At 37.1% G+C, this 27,500-nt stretch overlaps 2 protein-coding genes across 3 annotated transcripts in view; one reads left to right on the forward strand and one right to left on the reverse strand.

Annotated features, from left to right (window-relative positions):
• Positions 1-27,500, forward strand: part of sgsh (N-sulfoglucosamine sulfohydrolase (sulfamidase)) — a 330,538-nt gene that overhangs the window by 242,338 nt on the left and 60,700 nt on the right. For both annotated transcript variants that reach the window (XM_073936642.1, XM_073936643.1), the window contains exon 4: positions 15,221-15,306. The gene's annotated coding sequence lies outside the window, so the exon portion shown is untranslated. The remainder of the gene's footprint in view (positions 1-15,220; positions 15,307-27,500) is intronic.
• The window catches only part of tspan7 (tetraspanin 7), a 53,185-nt gene that overhangs the window by 4,503 nt on the left and 21,182 nt on the right, over positions 1-27,500 (reverse strand). The window contains exons 2-7 of the mRNA NM_001130818.1: positions 9,533-9,721; positions 9,368-9,442; positions 9,112-9,207; positions 6,280-6,435; positions 6,118-6,201; positions 2,125-2,207 (exon numbers count right to left, since the gene is read on the reverse strand). Of these exons, the coding sequence (NP_001124290.1) occupies positions 2,139-2,207; positions 6,118-6,201; positions 6,280-6,435; positions 9,112-9,207; positions 9,368-9,442; positions 9,533-9,721 (669 nt within the window). The 3' untranslated portion in view covers positions 2,125-2,138. The remainder of the gene's footprint in view (positions 1-2,124; positions 2,208-6,117; positions 6,202-6,279; positions 6,436-9,111; positions 9,208-9,367; positions 9,443-9,532; positions 9,722-27,500) is intronic.

The following is a 27,500-nucleotide window of genomic DNA, read 5'->3' on the forward strand; positions in this document are numbered from 1 at the left end:
CATTTCGGTGAAGAGTGAGCAACTTTCGACGATCTCAGTCTACACGAGCAACAGCGACTGTTCATTTCGGCGAAGAGTGAGCAACTTCCGACAACCTCAGTCTACACGAGCAACAGAGACTGTTCATTTCGGTGAAGAGTGAGCAACTTTCGACGATCTCAGTCTACACGAGCAACAGCGACTGTTCATTTCGGCGAAGAGTGAGCAACTTCCGACAACCTCAGTCTACACGAGCAACAGAGACTGTTCATTTCGGCGAAGAGTGAGCAACTTCCGACAACCTCAGTCTACACGAGCAACAGAGACTGTTCATTTCGGCGAAGAGTGAGCAACTTCCGACAACCTCAGTCTACACGAGCAACAGAGACTGTTCATTTCGGTGAAGAGTGAGCAACTTTCGACGATTTCAGTCTACACGAGCAACAGGGACTGTTCATTTCGGCGAAGAGTGAGCAACTTCCGACAACCTCAGTCTACACAAGCAACAGAGACTGTTCATTTCGGTGAAGAGTGAGCAACTTTCGACGATCTCAGTCTACACGAGCGACAGCGACTGTTCATTTCGGCGAAGAGTGAGCAACTTCCGACAACCTCAGTCTACACGAGCAACAGCGACTGTTCATTTCGGCGAAGAGTGAGCAACTTCCCACAACCTCAGTCTACACGAGCAACAGAGACTGTTCATTTCGGCGAAGAGTGAGCAACTTCCGACAACCTCAGTCTACACGAGCAACAGAGACTGTTCATTTCGGTGAAGAGTGAGCAACTTTCGACGATCTCAATCTACACGAGCAACAGAGACTGTTCATTTTGGTGAAGAGTGAGCAACTTTCAACGATCTCAGTCTACACGAGCAACAGAGACTGTTCATTTCGGCGAAGAGTGAGCATCTTTCGACGACCTCAGTCTACACGAGCAACAGCGACTGTTCATTTCAGCGAAGAGTGAGCAACTTCCGACAACCTCAGTCTACACGAGCAACAGAGACTGTTCATTTCGGTGAAGAGTGAGCAACTTTCGACGATCTCAATCTACACGAGCAACAGAGACTGTTCATTTCGGTGAAGAGTGAGCAACTTTCGACGATCTCAGTCTACACGAGCAACAGAGACTGTTCATTTCGGCGAAGAGTGAGCAACTTTCGACAACCTCAGTCTACACGAGCAACAGCGACTGTTCATTTTGGTGAAGAGTGAGCAACTTCCGACAACCTCAGTCTACACGAGCAACAGCAACTGTTCATTTCGGCGAAGAGTGAGCAACTTCCGACAACCTCAGTCTACACGAGCAACAGAGACTGTTCATTTCGCCGAAGAGTGAGCAACTTCCGACAACCTCAGTCTACACGAGCAACAGAGACTGTTCATTTCGGTGAAGAGTGAGCAACTTTGGACGATCTCAGTCTACACGAGCAACAGCGACTGTTCATTTCGGCGAAGAGTGAGCAACTTCCGACAACCTCAGTCTACACGAGCAACAGAGACTGTTCATTTCGGTGAAGAGTGAGCAACTTTCAACGATCTCAGTCTACACGAGCAACAGAGACTGTTCATTTTGGTGAAGAGTGAGCAACTTCCGACAACTTCAGTCTACACGAGCAACAGCGACTGTTCATTTCGGCGAAGAGTGAGCAACTTCCGACAACCTCAGTCTACACGAGCAACAGAGACTGTTCATTTCGGCGAAGAGTGAGCAACTTCCAACAACCTAAGTCCACACAAGGAACAGCGACTGTTCACTTCAATGAAGAGTGAGCGACTGTTTACATACATACATATATATATATATATATATATAGAGAGAGAGAGAGAGAGAGAGAGAGAGAGAGAGAGAGAGAGAGAGAGAGAGAGAGAGAGAGAGAGAGAGAGAGAGAGAGAGAGAGAGAGAGAGAGAGAGAGAGAGAGAGAGAGAGAGAGAGAGAGAGTGATCGTAATTTTTAAAAGTATTACATTGCTTTGCCAATGATTAATATTACCGTTTGTAATATTACCGGAAGCCATTTCACATGACATCACACTTAACAAGCAGATTAGCTTGATACCATGTCTACTCTATTTGTTAACCATAAGTTGCAGTCCAAGATAGTCAGCGCTCATCTTTAAAACCTGTGCATGTGTGGCTCACCTTTCCTCCCTCCGCTACACCATCTCGTACTGATTGGCAGTGATGAATCGTGACAGACAGCAGGCCAACAGCATCCCGATCAGCTGAAAAAAAACACACATACATAGTCATTACCTTAGTAAACCTCTTTTTTTACCCCCGCTCCAGTGTAATTGCTAATTAAATTAAACCGCACTAGTCGTTACCGCCAGGTTCACGCTTCGCTCTCTCCACACGCACCGAACTCTGGTTATAATCGCACTGAATGTTTACTGATTCCCATTTAACCAAGCAGAAAGAATTCCACACGTGCAATGGAAGATTAGCCGTATTAGCGAGGCCGTGTCGCTAAGAGATGTCATTGATTCAAGCTTGCAGATAACGCTAACAGTTCAATTAGCATCAGCGGAGGGGTCGAGGTGATCCTGCCTCGTTGGAGCCATTAGCGCGGATGGAGAGAGAGAGATCTGCATAATGGTCCCGAGGCGGAAGTGTGAGTGACAGAGGGTCTGATTGTGTTTGAAACGGCACGATCGCTAGCAAACCCCAGCTGTGGCTCCTTCACGAGTGTGTGTTTGTTAAATGAGGGCTGGAAAAACACAGACACTGCGGGGTTAGCATGGCTCTCTCGTGCTTTAAGATGTGGCGTTGGCGAGTGACTCATTTGACGACGTGTGGTGCTTCACCTGTGAGAGACAACAGCAGACAGATGTTCAGCTCGCTGTAGCAGTAAAAGGAGAACAGATTGGAGTAAATATTAGCTTGCTAACGATCGCAGCAAATAACGGTATGATGTGTTAAGGAGAGGGGAAAGAGTCTGGTTGTGAGTGTGTTACGATGAAGATGTGCGATTTACAAAATAAAGCATTTAAGTAAAAGTTAAGGATGAACTATTTATGAATCGATCTTTAACATAAATTGATCATTTACATATAAAGGTAACATGAAATTAAAATGACGTTTTTTTTTAGATCTTATTATCAGTATTGCTCATTTGTAGGTAGGGATGCAATGATTAGAGATTTTGGATTGTACGATTATAGTCTGAGAAATACTCACGGTTTCATGATTATCTTCATTATTATGCATTCATTCATTTTAAAATAGCTTAGAAAAATCTCATATATGCTAAAGTATTATTTATTGCTGCTCGGTAAGCAGTTAATACAGCACAAAATAATATTAAAAACAAAAAAATAGTCAATGTCTCTCTTTGTGCTTAAAAATAAATGACAGATCAATGAATAAATGAATAAAAATAAGTATAAATTAAAAATAGTTTTTGTCTAATGCAGGGCTTGAAATGAACTTTTTTACTTTGTAGTAAGTACTTCAAGAATTTAGGAGAATTATGGAAGTTCTCACCAAAAATGAAGGAGCACCAATGCATGTAAATTAACAGATTTATTATACTTGAAAACAACATCAATTAGCACTAACAAAAACCCGGAACAACTATCGAACTAATTCTGTAAAGACTTATGATGACTGTGCAATAATTCCAAAACGAATGTCTATGAATAATTATATGAATTAATAATTAAATATTAATTAAATATAATCATTAATAATTGAATAGAAATGATAACGATTATGATGAGAATAATACTAACAATGAATTACGACCCGATTCCAATTCTACCCCTTAGCCCTTACCCTTCGTTATGTGCGTTCAGGTTAAGGGGTAGGGGTGTCCCAATTCTCTTCAGCTTGAAGGCGTAAGGCTAAGGGGAAGGGGTGAATAGTCCCTGTTAGGACCACACTCGAAACCAAGGGATAAGAAAATTTCCCAGAATACAACAGCCACAACGGCAGTATTGCTGAACCCAATCCACAAATTAGTATTTTTGTCATTATTACAAATTTTTACGACAAACATGTTTTAATACATTCATAACTGCATTTGTGTTTTAACATCATGTTTGTACAAAAAAACCTGCTAAATTTTGTGATATTTAATCCATAATAACTCCTTTACAGCAGTCCCCCAACACTCTGACACTCGAATACCCTGTCAGTGAAATGAGGAATGAGCTTTTTACAGTGTTTGCTATAATGTTAATGTTGTTTTCGTGTGTTTACATAGATGAATATGGCCACAGTGTAAAAACACAGTACAGTTACAGTCTTATTGCCACATTAGATCTTTATGATAACATCATGAATGCCTTCAGTGATTTCCTGACGATAAATACCAAAAAATAGCACAACTGGAATAACTACAGCAGTCTCATATCTCATATGAAGCAAGATATCGTGATGATATATGAGGAAGTGTGCAGGTGCTGTAGTGGTGTCCCTCCATTGGAAATGGAACTTGCCTTATGCAGAGTTCAGACTGCATGATTTTAGCCCCGATTTTGACTCGCCGACAGGTTTTGAGAAATCGCAGACAAATGCCTAAAATCACAGGCAAATCGGAGCTCGTGCACGTGAGTGACAATCACACAGTATGAACTATCAAAGACACGATCTGAGAGAGTTGCCGATGAGTCGCCGATGCCTGTGAGATATTTGGGATGCTAAATATCTGGAGCTGTTGGAAATTCAAATCATGCCGTGTGAAATGAGTTTTGACTGAAAATAACATCGGAAATTGCCTACAGCCAATGAGAGAGCAGCATTCACTTTTGTGTGTGTGTGTGTGTGTGTGTGTATACCTGCAGGCCAGCGGGAGGTTGGGGGAGAAGTTAAAAGCGCTCATTTTCGCACCCGTGTCTGTTTGACGTTTTATACAGAACATTAAAAAAGAAAGTTGAAAAACATTTTATACCCCATTAAAGCTTTTTTTCTCATTATGTAGTTAATAACAAAAGATATAATACGTGTTTTTTAGATGTGAGATGTAGTTTGGGTGATTCTTCCTACTGTAAAGTCATGCAATGCGAAAGCCCCTGACGCTGATCCATCTTGCGGTGTAAACAAAGCAGCGACAAAACGCTAGCCCAGATAGTCATGCAGTGTGAAAACATCTGTGGCAGGATTACGTCAAAGTTAATCCAGTGTGCGTGGTTATGAGTCTCGGTGTACAAGCTCAGAACTTTAAACTAGCACACAGTTGGCATAACTTTGTTTAGTTGCAGCAGTTTTTTTCCATGCGGAAACACAGTGTTGAGAAGCCTTTTTGATTAAATAACCATGAAGAATTAAATTGCGGTTAATAGTGAAACCGGTTCATCATTACATCCCTATTTGTAGGATATCTATAAGCTAGTGTGCTCCAAAACAGTGACAAAATTCAAGTTTAAAAGATATAAACATGTAAGGCTATTATTATCATACTTTAATTTCACATCAAATCGTGACCAATCAAATGCTCTCTAGTATCTGACACGTCCCGCCCTCTTAAATGCTTTACATTTGATGTGCTTGAGCTAAACCTCTCTCACTGGCAGAGCTGTGATGAAGCAAAAAAGGGGGAGGCTATGTCCTGCTCTCTCTTTGTGTTTCGGTTGAGACTACATCAAACACTGAATCAAAATGCACATTTCAAAGCACTTCACGGGACATTGAAAGCTTTTTAGAAAAAATACAATTAAATTGCACAGAATATTTAAAAAATAATTAACATTGCATATTTTAAAAGTGAAAAGGTATAAAGTAATAATAATAGAAAAATTATCATTTAAAAAAATAAAACTAAAATATTTTTTAAACTATTTTAAATTTTAAAAATGTTAAATTAAAATGTATTTTAAAGAATCATAATATCTTTAAATATTATAAAACAATAATTCAAAGCATTTAATTTTAAAAGATTATTTAATAATATATTTAATTTAAATATTAAAGAATATTTTAATGTTTCAAATAAAGGACAAATGATAGAAATATTCAAAAGTTTAATTATTAAACTTTACTAATTAAAAATGAAAATGCTATTTAAAAATACTTTGAAATAAATATGAAAACTAAAATGCCATTTTGGGTGCGTTTGTTTTAGATATTAGACAATTTCTGTGTATATCAAAAGAAGTTTGAGTATATGAAAGCTGTAATAAGTCTCCATCCTACCTGTGAGAATGCAATTCCAAATGTTACTCCAGCAATAATGCCCATGTTAGTCTCAATAAAGGTTGTCACCAGCTCATAGCAGCCCTGGAAACAAGAGAAGCATTATAAACGGACAAAAATGACAACAATCCGCTTGATTTTGTGTGTCTGTGTGTGTTTTACCTGCTGATAGACTTTGGTAGGTGCTATGGTAGCGTTTCGCAGGTCTGAAGCGTTGCAGTCGGAGATGTTCGCGCAGCAGCTCGGAGGGATTCCATTCACAGGGAAATAAACACTGGAGAACCAGCTGGTGTAGTTCAGGACACCACAACAACGCAACTGAAGAAAATGAAAAACCACACATCACAACTATTGACTGGAACACCTGATCCTGTCTATATGCATAATAGCCCCCTAGCAACTACCCAACACCTTAACAACAACCCAGTAGACATTAACAACATCCTAGCAACTACCCAGAACATTTCAGAAACAGCCTTGTTCTCTGAATACCCTCGGAACACCCCAGCAATCACTCACAGCTTACTGTAGCAACATATTAACAACCCCCCCTAACCAACCACCCACCCAATCTATAAAAATATATCTTACCCAAAATACCTTGCAAAGGTCGCAGCGTGCATCTGTAACAGCATAAGCAATGCATAACAGCCACCGAGTACTATGCAACAATCAACAATACAACGGCTTTTAACAACCACACAGAGTTTCTCACTGCTTAGAAACCATCCTGAATGTAAACAACCCCATACCAGCTACCAAGAGCAATGTCCTAACAACCACCCAGAATATCTTAGTAAAGCCTAAGCATAAACCAAGATCACTCTTGCAGCGGCGATACAACTACTCAGATTAACTTAGCAATGACTGAGGAACAAGCTAGAACAACTACCTTAACATCTAGCAACCAAGAACATCTAAATAATACCCTAGCAAACAACAAAATATCTTAGCAACACCTTAGAAACCCCCACAAAAACTTAACGGCAATAAATAACGCAGAACATTCTAAACTAACCAAACTATTCTAACCTAAGCATTATTGATTACTTTATTAATATCTTATCAATGCCATAGTAACTTTGAGCGCACTAGCACTTGCCTAACAATATTCCCATTAACACTCTAGCAACCACCCAAAATATCTCATTAATACCCTAGCAAACAACACAATCTCTTGGTAATACCTTAGAAACCCCCACAACAACTTAATGCCTACAAATCAAATAGACCATCATCAAACTGCCTAAGAATTATCCTAGCAACCACCCAAAATATCTACCCAATGGCTTATTACCCACAAACACCCTAGCAACTACCCATTACCCTCAGCAACATCCAAGAATTCACCCAACAAAAAAAAACTCATTAATGCCTTAGTAATCAAGATCCCCCTTAGCAACAGCCTCTCAGCTACTCATTACCTTAGCAGCACCCTAGCATCCACCCAAAATAGCTTATTAATGCCCTAGTAATCATGTTCCCCCTTAGGAATTGTCTAGCAGCTAGCCATATCCTTAGCAACACCCTAGCATCCACCCAAACTTGCTCATTAATGCCCTAGTAATCACGTCCCCCCTTAGGAACTGTTTAGCAGCTAGCCAAAACCTTAGCAACACCCTACCATCCACCCAAAACAGCCCATTAATGCCCTAGTAATCAAAATCCCCATAGCAACTCCCATTACCTTAGCAACATCCTAGCATCCAACCAAAATAGCTCAATGCCTTAGCATTCAAAATCTTCCTAAGCAACTCCCATTACCTTAGCAACAACCTAGCATCCACTCAAAATAACTAATTAATGCCTTAGCAATTAAGATCCCCCTAGCAACTAGCCATTACCTTAGCAACACCCTAGCATCCACTCAAATAACTCATTAATGCCTTAGCAATCATGATCCTCCTTAGCAACTGCTTAGCAACTACCCATTACCTTAGCAACACCTTAGCATCCACCCAAAATAAATCAATACCCTAGTAATCAAGATCACCCTTAGCAACTGCTTGGCAATCACCCATTACCCTAGCAACACCCTAGCATCCATCCAAAATAGCTCAATGTCTTAGTAATCAAGATGCCCCTTAGCAACTACCTATTACCTTAGTAACCCCCTAGCATTCACCCAAAATTGCTCAATGCCCTAGCAATTAAGATCCCCTAGCAACTACCTATTATCTTAGCAACAACCTAGCATTCACCCAAAATAGCTCAATGCCCTAGCAATTAAGATCCCCTAGCAACTACCTATTATCTTAGCAACACCCTAGCATTCACCTAAAATAGCTCAATAATGCCTTAGTAATCAAGATCCTAGTTAGCAACTGCCTAGCAACTACCTATTACCTTAGCAACCCCCTAGCATTCACCCAAAATAGCTCAATGCCCTAGCAATTAAGATCCCCTAGCAACTACCTATTATCTTAGCAACACCCTAGCATTCACCTAAAATAGCTCAATAATGCCTTAGTAATCAAGATCCTAGTTAGCAACTGCCTAGCAACTACCTATTACCTTAGCAACCCCCTAGCATTCACCCAAAATAGCTCAATGCCCTAGCAATTAAGATCCCCTAGCAACTACCTATTATCTTAGCAACACCCTAGCATTCACCTAAAATAGCTCAATAATGCCTTAGTAATCAAGATCCTAGTTAGCAACTGCCTAGCAGCTACCCATTACCTTAGCAATGGGTCTCCCTAGCAACCATCAAGATCCCACTTAGCAACTGCCTAGCAACTACCTATTACCTTAGCAACCCCCTAGCATTCACCCAAAATTGCTCAATGCCCTAGCAATTGAGATCCCCCTAGCAGCTACCCATTACCTTAGCAATGGGTCCCCCTAGCAACTATCAAGATCCTCCTAGCAACTACCCATTGCCTTAGCAACACCCTGGCAACTGTCAAGAACAACTTAGCATTATATTATATAAAAATGCCTCACATTAGAAAGACAAAACATGACTAGATGTGAAACATTGATTAAACATACACTCCTCTGGACGTTATCCACTGCGATGCTTCTCTCATCCTGCGCATTGTAGTTCTGAACGGCCTCGTTGTACGTCCTCAGAAAGGTGCCTTTGATCTGAGGACACACACACACACACACACACACACACACACACACACACACACACACACACACAGTGAGATGTCACCAGAACAAGCCCTACTAGAGCGAGACAGATGGAGATCTCAGAGATGCATTATGGGTCACCGCCGGAGAACCAGTGCGCGTGTCTCACCTCATGACGGAAAACAAAGCCCGAGATGCCAGCGACCAGCTCTGCCAGGAAAACCAGAGACAGGAACATGGCGTACTAGAGGCGAAGAGAGAGAGACAGACTCATGTTAGCCTTATGTTTAGTCATGATCTTGATCCTGAAGCCGAACAAGCACCAGACCCTCACCAGTTTGAGCATCCATGGACTCCCGCGACATGTTGCGAAGCAGCCGAACAGCCCGAACACGATGATGGTCGTCCCGGTCCCGATGAGCACATAGGGAGCATTGGTGGAGTTTTCAGCAATCAGAGAGATGTACGGACCCAAGATGAACTTCCCCCATAATCCCACCGCCAGCAGGATTGCCCCCGTGATCTGGAGACAGAGAAATGTTTAAATGTTAAACCCTCATAGTGAATATGGAGGGCGAGCTGAGACAAACGTTTTTAAAACAAAACCAAAGGGCTTTGCGTCAACATGCACGAAGGACATTTTAATGTGCTTCTTTAGTACATGAAGACACGCATAGTTTGACTTTATTAAAGTAGCAATTTGTTTATGAACGACTAAATGATGTCTGATGTTATATATACATGCTACAGTACACTCATGATAACTGATATTTGTATATTTATATCCCAACTAGTGGTGTAATGGATCATGGTTGATCTGTGATTCGTAAGGGTCACAACCCATGGTTCGGAACACACGTGGCTCACGGATAAATACATATTTTTCACTGGTAGATTAATCCTAAATTTGTAACGATAACAGAGAGATCACCTCTCGCGTCATTCAAATCACATGTGTGAAAGCTTTTAGGCTTTCCTGTGAAATATAATGATGATGGAAGAAGTTGCGGTGGGTTATTCGGAATGTGGAGGGTTTCTTAGGTTATTAAAGGTGTTTTCTGTCACTACTTGTTTAGCCTGCATCAATGCATTCAGTGTAAGCTGCACGATCAATCATTAAAAGATCGGGATCTCAACACCCACGCAAGATAAACTATAAATGAGGGTCATTTGCATATGTTTATTAATCCTTCGACTCGCTGCATTCAAATATGAAAACGCAAAAATCAAGAAAGAGTCTTTAGTCTTTTGAGTTAGTTACAAACAGTCAAATACCACAGAAGTACTGTTTATAGTTTCGATATAACCACTGATGTTTATGGTAAAGATTAATATCTCAATATGCATTTAACAACCCTTAAAAATGCAAGTTGTAGACAGAAATTACATTATTAAACCAAAGGGTGGCGACAACTAGCCATCAATAATATAACACCGAATAATTCTTCAAAAATGATCATCTAGCAATGAAACATGAACATTTATGAGTGAATAACTGAATCATGTTTTGAAAATAAGACTAAAAATAAATAGGTGTTGTGCAAATTATCATGTTAGATTAGCGTAATCATCAACAGTAGGTGAATTTTTCATAATACCGAATATTTTACAATTTATTTTTTATTCAGCTTATTATTATTATTTTATTTTTCATTTTTTAAAAATAAAATTACAGGTTCTTAGTTCTGTTTGTTAAAACCAAAAGTATCATGCAGTACTGTTTTTTAATGAATAGAAAACAAACAGCATTTGTCTCCTCCCACTTTTGGCTGATCTGAAAAATGGTCTGATCCGTGACTAACAAAAAACATGTGATCCAAACCTTTAGATTTGTGGTCCATTACACCACTAATCCCAACATATCATTTTCTCATATATTGTCAACATATCAGTTTGCAAATACAGTTTCAGCCATTTCATTGACTGTTGTGTTTGCTGACATTATCTGTGCGAGTAATCAAAATCGAATCGCAATCTAAAACGTTGCTATTAGTAAATTGCAAGAGGCTGCGATATGAAATATGTATCATTTAATTTTCACCACCTAGAGCAAATGCGTGACTGCCATCTGTGTGTGACTGTCTTACTAGCCAATTGAGTGAGCAAACTTTCATTCTATCCAATTAAAATTGCGCAACCGAACTATGTGGAACGCCCATAATAAAACAAAAAGAAAACAAACAGGAAAGCGCAGACAAGTGCTGTAATGGCGTCTGCTGCTCCAGAAGCATTAATAGATGAATTTATATTAAAAAGTACATTGGTAATTTGGAAATATTTTGGTTTCAAACTCACAGGCATTGAATTGTCGCAGAATTGTTGCCATGACAGATTATTGAGCTGAAGCTTGACTACAAAATTAAATCGCAAATCAAATCGCAATATCTATCAAATAAATCACAATGAGATATTTTCCCCACATCGCACAGCCCTAGCTGACGTGGTAAAACTGTTTGTTTATATTATTAAAATGTCAAATTCTAGCTCAGATTGCCCTCCACCAATTAGGAATGTTTGCTGCCATCAAGTGGATTAATATCTAAAAACAATCCAATCAAAATATAGAAATTTTGCTGATTAATCAACAAAAACACTCTTTCTTACAAACCAATATTCAATAATAATAACAACAACAGTGCCCTAAAGCCAGTAACAGGTCTGAATTAGTTTGTGTGTTCTGCATTTTACAGATTATAGATGTCAATGTTTACAGGATGTACCTATTCTGATTAGTTGTAGTAATTAATACTAAATGGTATTCTGAAAGTTCAGCTTGACTTGTAAATAAAAAATATATTTTTCAGATCCTTTGTAAAAGCACAAGTTTAACATCTGTTACTAAAATGTACAAAATACTAATTCAAAAAAGACCCCAGTTCAGTTCACACCAAAAAAAAAAAAAAAAAAAAAACTGAAACCTTGATAACAAGATGACAAACATAAATATCTATTTTCAGAGAACATATCCTGAATATATCAAATATATTTTAAATACATTACATTCAATCATTAAATGAAGAGTTGCAAAAACCTGTAAACCTCATCGAAAATGAACATTTTTCTCAGCCTTCTTTTTTATGCTGAGGTATTTCACTGTAAAGACCATAAAAAGAACTTATTATTTATAATGAAAGTGATGTTACTGAACCTACACACAGGAGCCTGATAGAAAAGCCCATTTTAGGAGACAATTTCAGACAGCATTTAGAGGTTTTTGCATCTGAACTATTGAAATACACTACAATAACACAAACAAATTAAGTATTATAGTTTATTCAAATAGTCAATAAACCTAAAACATGTATTGATTTTTCCATGTTTTAAACACCAATTTCAATTTGTACCTACAAACATGTACCAAAACTGAATGCAGGCGTCAGTTTGCGGTGTTAACCAGAAGAGGGTGCTGGTGTATTTACTCATCCTCACTAGCAACTTCTATGAAACGCCAGACTCACTGAGGGGTGGTGGGATGTGACGTAATATACTTTACATCAGCTTTACATAAACAGAACGCTTCAAATAACAAGAAAATTATATATTCTTGGATTATTATGATAAATATTTTGGAAATATCACGGATACATAAGTCCTTGTTTCCTCTTGCTGTATCTGAATTATGTATCTCTGTTTAATTGTTAATTTAAAAAATAGTTTCTCTTTTAATTAAATTTATATATATATATATATATATATATATATATATATATATATATATATATATATATATATATATATATATATATATATATATATATGTTTATGTTATTTATCCTGATCTTTTATTATCATTGTTTTTTGTGCAAAATTGGATTTTGTATCTTTGTTATTGAATTCAGTAAAAAAAATAAAAAATAAATAATAAAAAAAAAAAAAAAAAAAAAACAGAACGCTTCAATTAATGATGAAAATACTAAACTCCATCAAATAAACAACAAATGCTTCATTTGTGAAGCACATCACTCAAATGCCTTAAATTAGCAAACAAAAAAACCAAACACAACAGAATTAGCCCACATGTAAGACAACACAAATCAGATAAGATAATATTAATCTCCCTTTAGAATTCCCTCAGGCTTTAACACAAAAAGTCAAATTGTAAAATAATGTTTACCATGGTAAACATGGTATTTAAATATGCATATTCTGTGAGATTAGCATACCACATTTCTGTGGTATCTGAAAAAAAGTAGCCATTCATTTAATAATTATAATTATCTTTAATTCATAAACTAGATGTGTTGGCCATCTAGGATTATTCTTTCAGTGTTTATCAGCAGTCTGGAGGACACAAGAATGTCAGCTTCAGCCACTCATGTTGAGTTAGCCGGCTAGTCAGTGAACTGATGACAGATATAACATGATGTACTGAATCAAAGTCCGGTTGACTGAATCCAGGCCAGCTTATAGGAGATTTCCCAATTGAAAATGTGTCTAAAACGCATTGACCAGCATCTACGCATCCAAGATGAGCAATAGCAGCTCCTCAAACAACGCTACCCACAGAAACGGCCATGAATATGTGAACCCGACATCCCACTCAGAACAGCCAGTGGGTTTGATGGCGTCAGTTTGCCACCTCTGAAGGAGTCATCGCTCTCGCGGATGTGCTAATGAGGCTGTGTGAGGAGCACAAGCTAAACTCAAATCCTAGTGAGCTGGCTCTGTGTCTGCTGTTTACATAGGCAGCTATCATTCAAGGGAGCAAATTAAGTGAATAAGAATCTTTTAATTAAGCAGCATCAAAATACTGCCAACATACTGTACTTTCAATCGTTAGCATGTTGCTAAGCTAAAAACGCAGCACAACAAAATATGTAAATAGAAGTTTACTCATTCATTTTCTTTTCGGCTTAGTCCCTTTATTAATCTGGGTCCACCACAGCGGAATGAACCGCCAACGTATCCAGCATATGTTTTACGCAGCAGATGCCCTTACAGCTGCAACCCATCACTGGGAAACATCCATTCACAAACAAACCTAGCCCATGTCTTTGGACTGTGGGGAAAACCGGAACACCCGGAGGAAACCCACGCGAACACGTAGAGAACATGCAAACCACACGGAAATGCCAACTGACCCAGCCGAGGCTCGGACCAGCAACCTTCTTGCTGTGAGGCGATTTTGCTACCCACTGCGCCACTGTGATGCCCCGTAAACAGAAGTTAAATATTTTAAATCACCTATTTCCGCTAGCATGTGATATTAAATGACCCCTAAATACAGAAAATAACCCAAACATATTGTTAGATGCTACCACAGAGCAAAACAATACTTAGATTTTAATATTAATAGCAACACATACATAAGAACACAATACTGTCACAGTGCTTTTTTGTCCTTTTTTCCTCAGAATAATGCAAAAATAATAATAATAAATATGCATAAGCACACAAATATTGTTAGATATAGAACATTTTGACAGTACTTTTTTGTAATTAGCATGTTGCTAAGCTAACAGTGCAACATAGTAATTAGAATAAAACTAAATATAACAACTACACAGTTTAATTCAGTTAAAGTAGTTTTTGCTATTGTGCTTCTAGTGTAACATGGTACTCAACTTGCAGTGTTGCCAACAACTTTCAATGAAAAGGCGCTAAGCACTGCCTGAAAAGTCGCTAGATTGCGTCATGGGTCAATTTGCATATTGCTGACATCATCACGTCCAACCGTTTCTGTTTGTTTAACAGCAGATGGTTAATAAAGGGATATTTATATTTGCACTACGCTTTATGTAAGCATGTCAATTTAATTAAATGTATTGCTGTTTGAATATAGTACATCAGTTCAGATGTGTAGTGAATTTGCAGTAATCTCTCGTAATATACTCAGACAAGTTCAGAAAACTGTCACTAAATTCAGTTCTGATTGTGAACAAGAATAAATGATCAAATTAAACTGTTAAATTTAAAACAAAGGAGAAGTGAATCGTTTTGACTGTACAAGGGGAAATACCACACACTCGCAGTGCTAAATCATTTGCCGTTGATATGCAGAGGGTCTGCTCTCTGTCTGCAGGTGGGAGAGACTGCTGTACAAGGACTGGGCTGTCCGCGTGTGCTCTAAGGCAGGGGAGGGGCCGACGGCATTGTGGAGAAGAGTAGGTACGGCAAAGTAACGGTACAGTATGAACAAACGAGAGTCTATAAAAATCTATAGTTACACCAAAAAAAGTTGTCGCTAGAAGTTAAAAGTTGCTAAATATAGCAACAACGTCAACTTAGCACCAAAAATACTTAATAGAAATATATACACAAGTTTATTAGATATGTTAAATATTGCTATGTAATTATTTTTATTAGTTAGCGTGCTGCTAAGCTAACAGTCCAACATGAAATTCTAATTAGGAAAAAAAAGAAAACATGCATAAGACAATTGTTATATCCCTAATGATTTATTTTGTAATTAGCATGTTGCTAATGCTAACATTGCAACATAAAAGTTTACAATATGTTTCCAAATGTACTTAAAAGCAATGTATAGTACCTTAGTGTTTTGTTTTGTAAATGAATAACGCAATAGTATAATTAACAGTAAAACTACTGCTTTAATATAGTAAATGTTTAATATAGTAAGTTAATACTAAAGTAATATAAAATTTAACAGCCACTGTACTGTTTAAAAACTTTTTGTTGATAGCATGTTGCTAAGCTAACAAGGCGATGCTCTAACAGGCCTATTTATTTAATTACAACACTTTCTTTGGTAATTAGCATACCCATAGTGCCCTTAAATGTTAACTATGTAGACAGCACAAGAGTTGAGACGGAGTTACATCGAAAGCGGTAGAGAAAATGTTTAATTCACCCAAAACTCAATGGTATGAGCATGTTGTCATTCAGACCATGTCCACCAGGACTCTGAGGACACATTGTCCCGTCTCAATCTCACACTGAGACACAGAGAGAAACCGCACAGATGGTGTGACTCATCGCAGATCTGAGAGAGAGACAAGAAACTTTCAGGAGCTATAATGTAAAGTTTTGAAATCTCTTGAGTAAGACGATGTGAGGCGATGGAGAGAGCCAGTAAAAGTTTCTCTTTGACAAACTTTTTTGCTCTGTTCTTCTTCTGAAAAGCTCTAATCTTTCTTCTGCATAATAATTTCAACCTTGTTATGTTTGGTTTTTTTAAACTGTAAATATCCACACTACGAATTAAGTAATATTAAACTGTTATAGTATGATTTTTTGCAATATGGCATTATTCTCACTAACAATGCAAAAACATGGCATTATTATTACTTTAACTTAAAACAAAAAAATTAGATACAAACGTTATTCTAATTAGATATTTATTAACGCAAAAAATAATGCAAAAAATAAATTCCATCATTACCGCAATGGAAAAAAATACTCTTATAACAAATGAAAAAAAAAAGATATTTAAAAACAAAAATGTTATTAATAAAAACAAAGAATTACTATATTTAATTGTTTTCTTTTTTCCATATACACCACAATGATCATTACCAAAACGCACAAAAAGAAATAAAAGTCTACGCAAATAAACACAATCACTACCACTAAGCAATCATTACAAAATATATTCTAATTAGTTATTTATTAAAGAGAATAAACACCATCATTACCAGAATACAAAAAGAAATATTATTATAAATAACTAATGCAAAAATTTTATATCATCATTACCGCAACACAAAAACATAAAAACCCCTTTTAAAGAACGAACGCAAAAAATACATAAAAAAATATATATAAATAAAATATCATTAATAAAAACATAAAAATACTATATTAAAATTTTCTTTTTTTCCATATACATCATAATTCTCCTTACCATAATGCACAAAAAAACAATGTAATAACAAATCCGTAAATAAACACAATTATTACCACTAAGCAATCAATAAAAACGTTGTTATTAGTTATTTATTACCAAGAATACTATCATCACCACAATAAAAAAATAATAATGAAAAGAAAAAGAGAAAATAGTAATTGCAATTTTGGAAATAAACAGTCATTATGACCAAGCAAAAATTACAAACATTACAATTAGTTATTTACTACCAATAATACCATCATTATCACAATACAAAAATAAAAACATAATTCTAAATAACTAATGCGAAAAAATAAATACCATCATTACCGCAATGCAAAAACAAAAGTACCCTTCTAAAGAACTAACGCAAAGATAAATACCATCATTACTGAAATGAAAACTTAATAGTAATCTAATTCTAATTGACACAAATAAATAAAAAGCATCATAACCATAATGCAAACATGAAGCTCATTTTGTCATTAACAAATATGGAAACAACATCAACGCAATCCAATAAACTCTACTCATCACAAATAAATATCAAAGAATCAAAGTTGTACTAGAATTTTTCATAGTGCAAATAAATAAATACCAATGAATCATATTTAATTCAAAGTGAAATTCTAATTACTGCAATCTTTACCATAATGCAAAAATTATAATAGAAGTCTAATTGGTTTAACACAAATAAATACCATCATTACCGCAACATGAAACATTTAAGCAGGATTCAAAATATATAAGCTAAATAAACACCATCACTAATATTAACATAGCAATATATAATAAAAAAAGCGGTTCATCCTGCTGTGGTGACCCTGATAAATAAGGGACTAAGCCGAAGGAAAAATGAATTAATACAGTAAAATAAATAAATATAGAAACAAAAATAGGCTTCTTTTTCTTTAAGTGTAATTTAAGGAGTGATTTCCCCTAAAGATTCACCAGGAGATTCACCAGGAGATTCACCTATAGATGTCGGGGCATAAACAACCAAATACCAAAAAGAAAGCAAATGAAACGAAGCGAGAGAAACGACAAGTCATCCGCTAAACATGCATCATATGCTATACTACATGGAGGAGCAGAACCTGAGTGTTTTCTGCGTAAAGACTGGCAGAAGGAAATGTTTTATTGAGCAGAAGGATATCAATTATTCATCAGTACGTCTGTCACACTCTTTCTCCATCTTAGCCAAGAATCTGTTAAATAAAGACGTCACTAAAAAAAACGTGTTAAAACCTCATTCAACTATAAAAGAAACTCTTGTGTTGTTTTGTTTAAAGATTTTTTTAAAGGTTATAATAAGTTTATGGAAATCAAATCCAAATGTGCTGTACATAAATGTAGTAATTATTGTGACTCCAATAAAAAAAAAAGACTAAATAAACAGGCAAATTTTAATAATCAAATACAAATTTGCAATGAGAGTGTAATAATGTAATTTTCATGTTATTATTGAGCTGTTTACATTAACCAATGAAAGATAATTAAAAAGTCACTTTTTTTTACTTAGTCAACAATTTTTTATAAATAAGTTATTAAAAGATAAACACAATGAGAAATATCTAAATTAATAATTTTATACATATATGTGCACAAAGGGATAACAGGAGTAACATTTTCATCTGTTTTCTAAATCATTTCATTCTTTGTTTTTATTTCTTATGTGTGTTTCTTTTATTCTTCTTTATGTAAAGCACTTTGAATCACCAATGTGCTATATAAAAAACCCTGCCTATTTTACAAAACAAAAAATATACACACAATAACAAGGAAAAAGAAATGACTAAATAAAAATAAATAAATAAATAAATAAATAAAGTGTACATAAAATACATAAAAGTAAATATATACAGAAATAATAAGAGGGACAGCAAAAACCACAAATATGTGCATCAGAGGTCTCAAACTCAAATTGGCGGGGGGCATTTCAGTGACAACTCATAGGAGGGCCACTTTAGCATTCAAGCACAAGAAAAAAAATGATGTAATTTTGTTGCATCTCAACAGACATTTATTCATTACATGTCACAAATCATCAACAAATCAGCCCGTTTTTGCTTCACACAACTTCTATTAGGGGCTACAAGTGGCTATTAAGCATGGGATGATAACCGTTTTTCACGATATACCTTGAATTGGAAAAGTCAACATTTTAAACCGTCAACATTTTTTGCAATACCGTTCCTAAGCTATATGTAAAATTTTTTATTTACTTTTTTGTTTGTTTTTTTAGGACAACAGTATCTCCAGCAGAAAACATATCCAAAGATGCCGTTTGAAATTGTAAAAAAAAAAATCTGTTTTTAAAATAAACGAAAACAGCAGAAGTCAGTAATTCATCTGAATTATTTATCCTGACATGTTTACGGTTTTAAAATATTTAAAATGTTTCTTAAAATAAAACATATTGTGTTTAGAAGGGGAAAATGTTTTTGTCTTTTACCCAGACATTTACAAAGAATATATTTTAGAGCAGTAATCACAATACCGCCAAACCGTAAAACTGATATTTCTATAATACCGTCAGAATCTTATACCAGCCCATGCCTCTGGTGGCTATCCGCGACAGCACAACAATGATAAAGGGATTCAAAAACATGTTTTGGCGGACCGAATCTCGTTACATTTTTGACATCAGTTGCGTGCCGGAGGGAGGAGAAGGGCAGGCCGTAAACGACCCGCGTGCCAGGAGTTTGAGACCCCTGATGTACATACAAGAATTATTTCAACCCCAAAACATGGACAAACCCAAACTTTGGTTAAATTTAATCCTATCATTTTTTTTAAATATGCCGGTGGTTGGAGTCATATATATCAGTGTTTCCCAACCCTATTCCTGGAGGCACACCAACAGTACATATTTTGAATGTCTCCCTCATCTGACCCGATAACTTCAGGTTCAGGTGGGTTTGATTAGGAAGAGGTTGAAAACGTGTACTGTTGGTGTGCCTTCAGGAACAGGGTTGGGAAACACTGATATATATTATCAGTTAAGCTTTTTTTTATTTATATTATTTTACCCACAAACAGATGATTTTAATCAGTCTCAGCAGACGTTTTCCTAGCATCTCCATTTCTGAGATGCGTCTTCAATCCCCTGACACAGGCGTTTGTCTGCTAACGAAATGTGAAGCGTTCATTTCCTCAAATGAAAGCAAAAACTGCAGCGGCGTTTCTTTCACATGTCAGCGACGCCTCTCGAGATTCACACAATCTGCTGCTTAAATAAGAGAAAAGCGCTCGGTTGTAGCTCTCGCCATGGAGGAAAACACTCGCTGATGGCAGAAGAAGAAGCTACAGTCCACACAGACACGTCACTTCTGCACGCTGATAAAATATGAATATGCACTTCAGACAAGATCACGTGAATCAGAGAATATTAAGCAGCATATCGAGTGAGGATTTACACATTTTTTACATTATAGTTACCATAATTTCAATTTCTATGAGAGTGTTCAAAAGATGGTCAAACTGGGTCCTGAAACCATGACACACACACATACACACTTGTACAGCTATCTTTATGGGGACTTCCCATAGATGCAATTATTTTTTACATTCATTCATTTTCTTTTCGACTAAGTCCATTTATTAATCTGTGGTCGCCACAGCGGAATGAACCGCCAACTTATCCAGCATCTGTTTTACGAAGCTGATGCCCTTCCAGCCACAACCCATCACTGGGAAACACACACTCCTTCACACACTCATACACTACGGTCAATATTAGCATACCCAATTCACCTGTACCACATGTCTTTGTGCTTGTGGGGGAAACTGGAGCACCCGGAGGAAACCCACATGAACACGGGGAGAACATGCGAACTCGCGGAGGCTAGAACCAACAAACTTCTTGCTCTGAGGCGAACGTGTTACCCATGTCGTCACCGCGTCGTTTAATGAATTTCTTTAAAGTGTACAAATCCTATATTCTATCCCTCTACCCCTAAACTCAACCCTCACATGATACAATCTGCATTTGTACATTTTAAAAATGCTTCAAGATTTGTGAATTATTAATAATTCTCTTGCAAACCAAAAAAATGGTCAACATTTACTGGTATTGGTATACTTGTGGGGACATTTGGTCCCTACAATGTGACCAATACAAGGTACACACACAGCGTCTGTTCTCCAGCACAGACGGAGGACAACAGAAAAACAGGCTGTGCTTTGATGAAGAGACGAAACCAGAGGAAACGAGACAAAAGAAACATCCACAGCTTTGCATTTCAGATGCCTGATCAAAGCCACTGTTGTTGTGTGGGCTTCAGTGTGTGTGTGTGTGTGAGACACTCAAATCACTGACCTCAGATCAGTGAACTCCCTGACTGCTAAAATCAAATCAAATTAACACTGGATCCGCCATGCGGTCAATTTTACCCATCACTGTCATTCAAATGTACATAACAGACCTTCAATAAAACAATCAAGCCTCCCAGTCATTGACTTTTACTAAAAAACTGCCTTATTTACAATTCCCAGATATCCAAAATTGTTTAGATAAAAATAAATTAAAAAGTGGGACATTTCTACCTATTAGTGCCAGCGTGGGTCAAATTTACCCACTATAAAAAACGCTTGTATTTATGCACTGCTTATTTTTGAAATTACTCACCAATGACTTTTACCTCCAATTTCACTCACTGAATTAGTGGTTATAACAAATGAATAAAGTCACAATGACTAAAAGAAGTTGATTTGTTGAGCTGGTAAAAACACAAAATGCAATGAATGGTAGAGAGTCTGGAGAAAAAAAGTTACGCATCAGAGTATTTTTTTACCTACTCATAACCTAAAATCTTGTTTTCCTGAAATAATCATTTCATCAGTCTAGACACTTTTTGTTGACGCTGGTGAAAAACAGTGACAAAGTATTTTATTTTTTAGTAATTTCTAAACCAAATTTGTGCTGGGTAAAATTTACCTGCACTGGCGATTTTAGGTATACAGCGACCTCCGGCGGTTTTAGTGTTAATATGAAAAATTTATTAACAAATAAATAAATAAAAAGAATTATAATATCAAATAAAATCACAAATGTGGCCCTTAAAGGTGAAATGCTTTGAAGTTTGTATTTTTAAATCAATGTTTGACCCAATCAGAACCAAATTTAAATAAATTAATAAATTTATAGATTAAAAAGCTAAATATTTCAGATTTTCAAATGGGTAAACATTTTTTAAATAATAATAATAATAACAATAATAATAATAAACTCAAATATTAGAAAAGAATCCAAAATTTGACAATATAATATTTCCTGAATATTATTTTTACATGAAAAATTATATTTAATACATTTATTTAATACAATGGTTAGGGTTGTACATGTTTGACCAAAAAAAAAAAAAAAAAAAAAAAAATAGAGTGCTGCAAGAAGCTAAACTTTTCACTTTAATCAAAACATCACATTTGTCCTTCAGTGTGTATTAGGCCAAGACTTGTTTTTTGAACTAGCTTTCAAAAGCCCAGCAGACAGTGTTTCATAAACAAAGTCTTATAATCCACTAAGAGCATTACATCTAAAAACCAGGCAAAGAGCTTAGTCCCCACTGACTTTGAAAAAAAAAACATATTAATTTAAAAATTCAAAGTAATCATAAAGAAGTAAATAAAACCAAAAGCAGACCATGAACATAAAACAAACCTAAAATTACTAACATAAAGAAAACAAATACTATAACTACATAAAATCGCCAGGGACATGCATAAAAATAATGTATTCTTAAATATACTTTTTAAATAAGTGAAAAACTAGATCATAATAGATAAATGTAAATAAATGAACAAATAAAAATGTAATGATTGTATAATTAATGGGATGATTAATAGCAAATGTATAATGAACTAAAAAAAAGGATATAAAGAGTAATAAATGCACACATTTAGGAAAACATGGAGGACACACTGTCGCCTCTCCATATGCACCAGAACTTCTGTATCAACAGTCCATATTTTTGAAAAACATCTTGAATTTTAAGTGTGCATCACGCAGGTGAGTGGGCTTGATAAACCACCTGTAGGACACACTCTCCTCTCCGTTTGCACCAGACACCTTATAAACACCCCATATTTTTAGGAAAACATTGTGCAATTCTAAATGTGCTCCATAGCTTGACAAAGCACGTACTCAGAGGGGAGCAAATCACATAATAATAAATAAATAACTTACACCCTCTTTAAACTATCAGGTCTTGATTCCTAATTCTGATTTGTTGTCTACAGTATCTGATTTTGTTGCCTGACGATTTACACGTTCTTTTAATTGTGACCCATATCTGATTAATGTGTTGACACTTAACATACAATTTACGTCGTCACACATATGTAATGGCGGATTCTAGCATCTACACCACACTAGCCAACATGGAAGAAATGTCTTGCTTTTAGCTCTGCGAAATATGCGAAGATCGAACAACTTAGAAATGATTTTGAGGTGGAGGAGGAGGGAAAGGGCCGTCATCGCAGCTTGCGCCTATAGTTTATAAATGGTGTTCTCCACCATCCAGAGGAATTTGTGGGTACGAGAGAGATCTTAGGTCTGGTGGGAGAAAATTGTAGCATCTGACCACTTTTCTCCTCTATGTTTCCTTGTTGTTTTTTACTGTGTCGGCGTCTCCACACAGGCTCTTCCTTCTACGTCATTAAACCGCGGAGAAGTACCACATTGTTGCAAGTTTATTAATGTACAAAACGGAATGCCTCAATTAATCTGATCTGCCTGTTTACATGATAGTCGCCTTGTCACATTTCCGATTTATATCGAATTCCACATATTTTATTTCCACATATGAAACCGATCTCTGAATATCCAAATGCATACGCTTTTTTTGCATTTACACAATCATAGAACAGATCCGATCTGTGTCACATATGAGCAAAAAATAAAAAATAAACGGAATTGAGTCACTGGCAGTGTAAATGGGGCCTAAGACATGTCAAAGCATTTATATATTGGAGTCTAACGATATTCAAACCGATCTGAAAACAAAAAAACATGATACGCCCCTACAAACATCGATACTCTCATAGGGAACCAAGGAAACCACCTTATTTAATCCTCACTTCTAAGTGGCTTTGGATAAAAGCATCTGCTAGATGAGGAAATGTAAATAAATGAATGGCGTAAATTAAGTAAAAAGCCATAGTCTTTGGCATTAACACGAAGCACAGATTGTAAGTTCGGGTTTGTGGTCAAATATTAGTCCAAACCGACATGCAAACATAATTAATTTAATTGAAGCTGCAAGCAGCGATGAAAGGGACCTCGCACCTAGGCTCACCGCCTCCTGGTGGCTTTAGGACGACAGAGAAGAGCGAACAATATTAATTTAAGCCAATATACATAAAATACCTGGGAAAAATCACAGATTTACGTCAAACTTCTTTCTGTCAAGAGGTGGCGCTATGACTGTTACTCAACAGTGTCATATAGATGTCTTCAGGAAAGGAATTTTATCAACCATGTGAAGTTTCAGGCAGATCGGAAATTATTTGGCTGAGTTATAAGTAATTTCCTGTTGCCAGCAGGTGGCGCTATGACTGTATCTAAATATTGGCATGTAAACGTGTTCAGGTCAGGACTCTTATCAAACGTGTGAATTTTGAGGCAGATAGTTCCTGTTTAGTGGCGAATTGTCAAAGTTAGAGAGGCCGCCACAAACACACCCTTCAACGAAAACTAGATCTTTTCAATTTAACATCGCCAAGGCCTTTAGATGATAAAACTCAATTTTGCCGTTAATCGGATAAAATCCCTAGGAGGATTTTGTTCAAAATACAACGCCTAGAAATGGCAAAATCTGCACTTTTTCGGCGCAGGAAGTTACAAATATCTGACATCCTGTTAGGTTTGAGATTTCGCTCCAAAAGACTTTTTGTAGGAATTGCCATGTTTGAGGTGTGTGCCAATTTTCATCCTTGTGCGTGAAGGGCCAGTCCGTCAAAAAAGCATAGGTGGCACTGTTGAGTTATTTTGCCGAGCGCACTTCCGAAACCCATAACAAACGTAAATTTTTGCCACCTCTGGGGCGTGTGCAAAGTTTTGTGAGTTTTCGACCATGTTTAGACCGTCAAAATCAAGATTCATTCCGAACAAGAAGACAAAAGAAGAAGCGAAAAATTAATAAACGGAGCAATTCCAATAAGGCCTACGTACAGTAGGTGCTTGGTCGCCAATTAAACAATATCTACTCAAAAGAAATAACTGGAAGCCACCTGGGTTAATGTTTTGTTCCTGCTGCTGCGATTCAGAGACTGAAGATGAAGAGAGATTCACTGCTGACGTCTGTATGTCTGACTCCTAAATGTCTGACTGATAGAGAGAGCACTCTCTCCTCAACATCAACACACAACAGCTGACACACACACACACACGCGCAGATAAACAGACACACACACACATGCTCAGATACACACTTGCACAAGCACAAAAAAGTGAGGTATGCAGACACACACACAGACACGCACAAGAGTCAGCATTTCTCTCTGGGGAAAAGCATCTGGTTACACAGGAGGCCCAAAACAACAAACAGAGCGGCGGAACAACACAGCTCACTGTCAGACACTTCCTGAGTGATGAGAAAACACAGTCGAGTGTTTAAAATAAAATAAATAATTGAGACCAGACACTTTAATATCAGAGAATGAAGAAAAAAATCAAGATATGTTAAGTGATGAAGGCTAGGTCAATTATCACTGCACTATGAATATAATTTAACACTTATAAAATAACAAAACACCCAGGACAACTTGAACACAAATAATCCAGATATTGCCACACGTGTTATAATTTTAAGTGATAGAACAACGTAAGTAGGGCGACATGGTGGCACAATGGGTAGTGCTGTCGGCTCAAAGCAAGAAGCTCGCTGGTTCGAGCCCCGGCTGGGTCAGTTGGCATTTCTGTGTGGAGTTTGCCTGTTCTCTCCGTGTTCGCATGGGTCGCGTCTGGGTGCTCCGGTTTCCCCCAGAGTCCAAAGACATCCTCTTTAGGTGAACTGGGTAAGCTAAATTTTGCAAAGTGTATGCGAGTATGTCCCGGTCCTCCATGTGGGGGGTTGAGCATTGGGCTAACAAACCACCTCGTAAAAATGAGATGTTACGAAACACCAAAACATAGTGCAGCTAAACATCAACTTCGACATAAACGGCCCTGGGAGTAAGTAATATCATAAGTAGGGTTTGGTCAAGAGACGATGCCATCGTCCATCGGCGATGGCAAGGCCCACATGGAATCTGCGCACGCAGAATTCCGCAGATTTTCCGTAGAATTCCGCATCATTAATTCTGTTTATTTACTTTAGCAAATGTGTAAATCTAAATTTATTCAGTTTTTATTCAGTAATTTAGTATGATACTCCGCTGGATACTCACAAAATAATTTAGCAGAAATCCACAGATTTTTACCAAAATTCTCCGCAGAAATAGCAAAAAACATCCGCAGATTCCGTCTGGCCCTGCCGATGGCCAATAGACTTCACGATGCTGACATGATGCTGAGCTGGCATTGCAATCCTCTGCCCTGACCCCGTTGTAGCAGCAATCGACTCGCGAAAAATACACATGGCCCTTTTTACACTAATACGCCTTAATGCTGATTTTTACTTCAGCGTCAAGTGCACACGTATGCTACTGCGCAGCCTACGCGTGGACGCATAGTCCTCGCTATGGCCGCCAGTGACGCTGACACACACCTCTCAAAAAATTTAACTACATGTCGCAACGACGCATAGCACAAGCTCTGTGATTGGTAGCGCTGACGAGTGTGGGCGAAGGTGAGAGCTGTGCGAGCCCGATGCAGCGAATGTTTACGTTACGTTACGTTAAGTGTCGAGTCCCGTGAAGGAGCTCCAGAAGGAAACTGTTATTATGCGATTACCTTATGATTAAAGTGGTTACACGTCCGCCGATTCCAGCCTCAAAATGAGCGAGTTTGAACCACTTGTACATCAAGGTAGCGTTCAGAAAAACAAAACCCCAGCAGGACATTCGACGCAGAGGAACATAAACACCTACTGCTGGCCTGCTTTTCGGAAGTGTTATTGCAGAGCAACACACACAGTGTGCAGAAGTATAAATGTAGGCTATGTGCATTGCATGCGCTGTGGGTCGCACCGATCACATAAACCAGGCTTTAGTTTTGAAATAGCATTTTAGAATAATAATGATCCACGTCCACACTAACGTTTCACTAAAGTAACGTTTCATTTCTGAAAAACTCTCCTTCCACACTATACCACTGAAAATGCTCATCACGTGACCCCAAACACACACGCTGCAGCGTACGTGCATGTCTGAGCTCCAACAGTCAGCAGGTGCTTTAATCTGCTCTAATTTGCTCCATCGCGTCTCCCTATAGTTGTTAAACGTGGTATTTAATAATCTTTTCTCTATTTAACGACTTTTTGGGTTTTTTAATCTATCAGGTAACGTGTCACAGCGTCAGTACACTGCTTCAATCTTTCGCTTGTACTTAGTAATTTTAGCGAAAACCTCA

The sequence above is a fragment of the Danio rerio genome, chromosome 22 (genome assembly GCF_049306965.1).
Source record: "Danio rerio strain Tuebingen ecotype United States chromosome 22, GRCz12tu, whole genome shotgun sequence".
Lineage (NCBI taxonomy): Eukaryota > Metazoa > Chordata > Actinopteri > Cypriniformes > Danionidae > Danio > Danio rerio.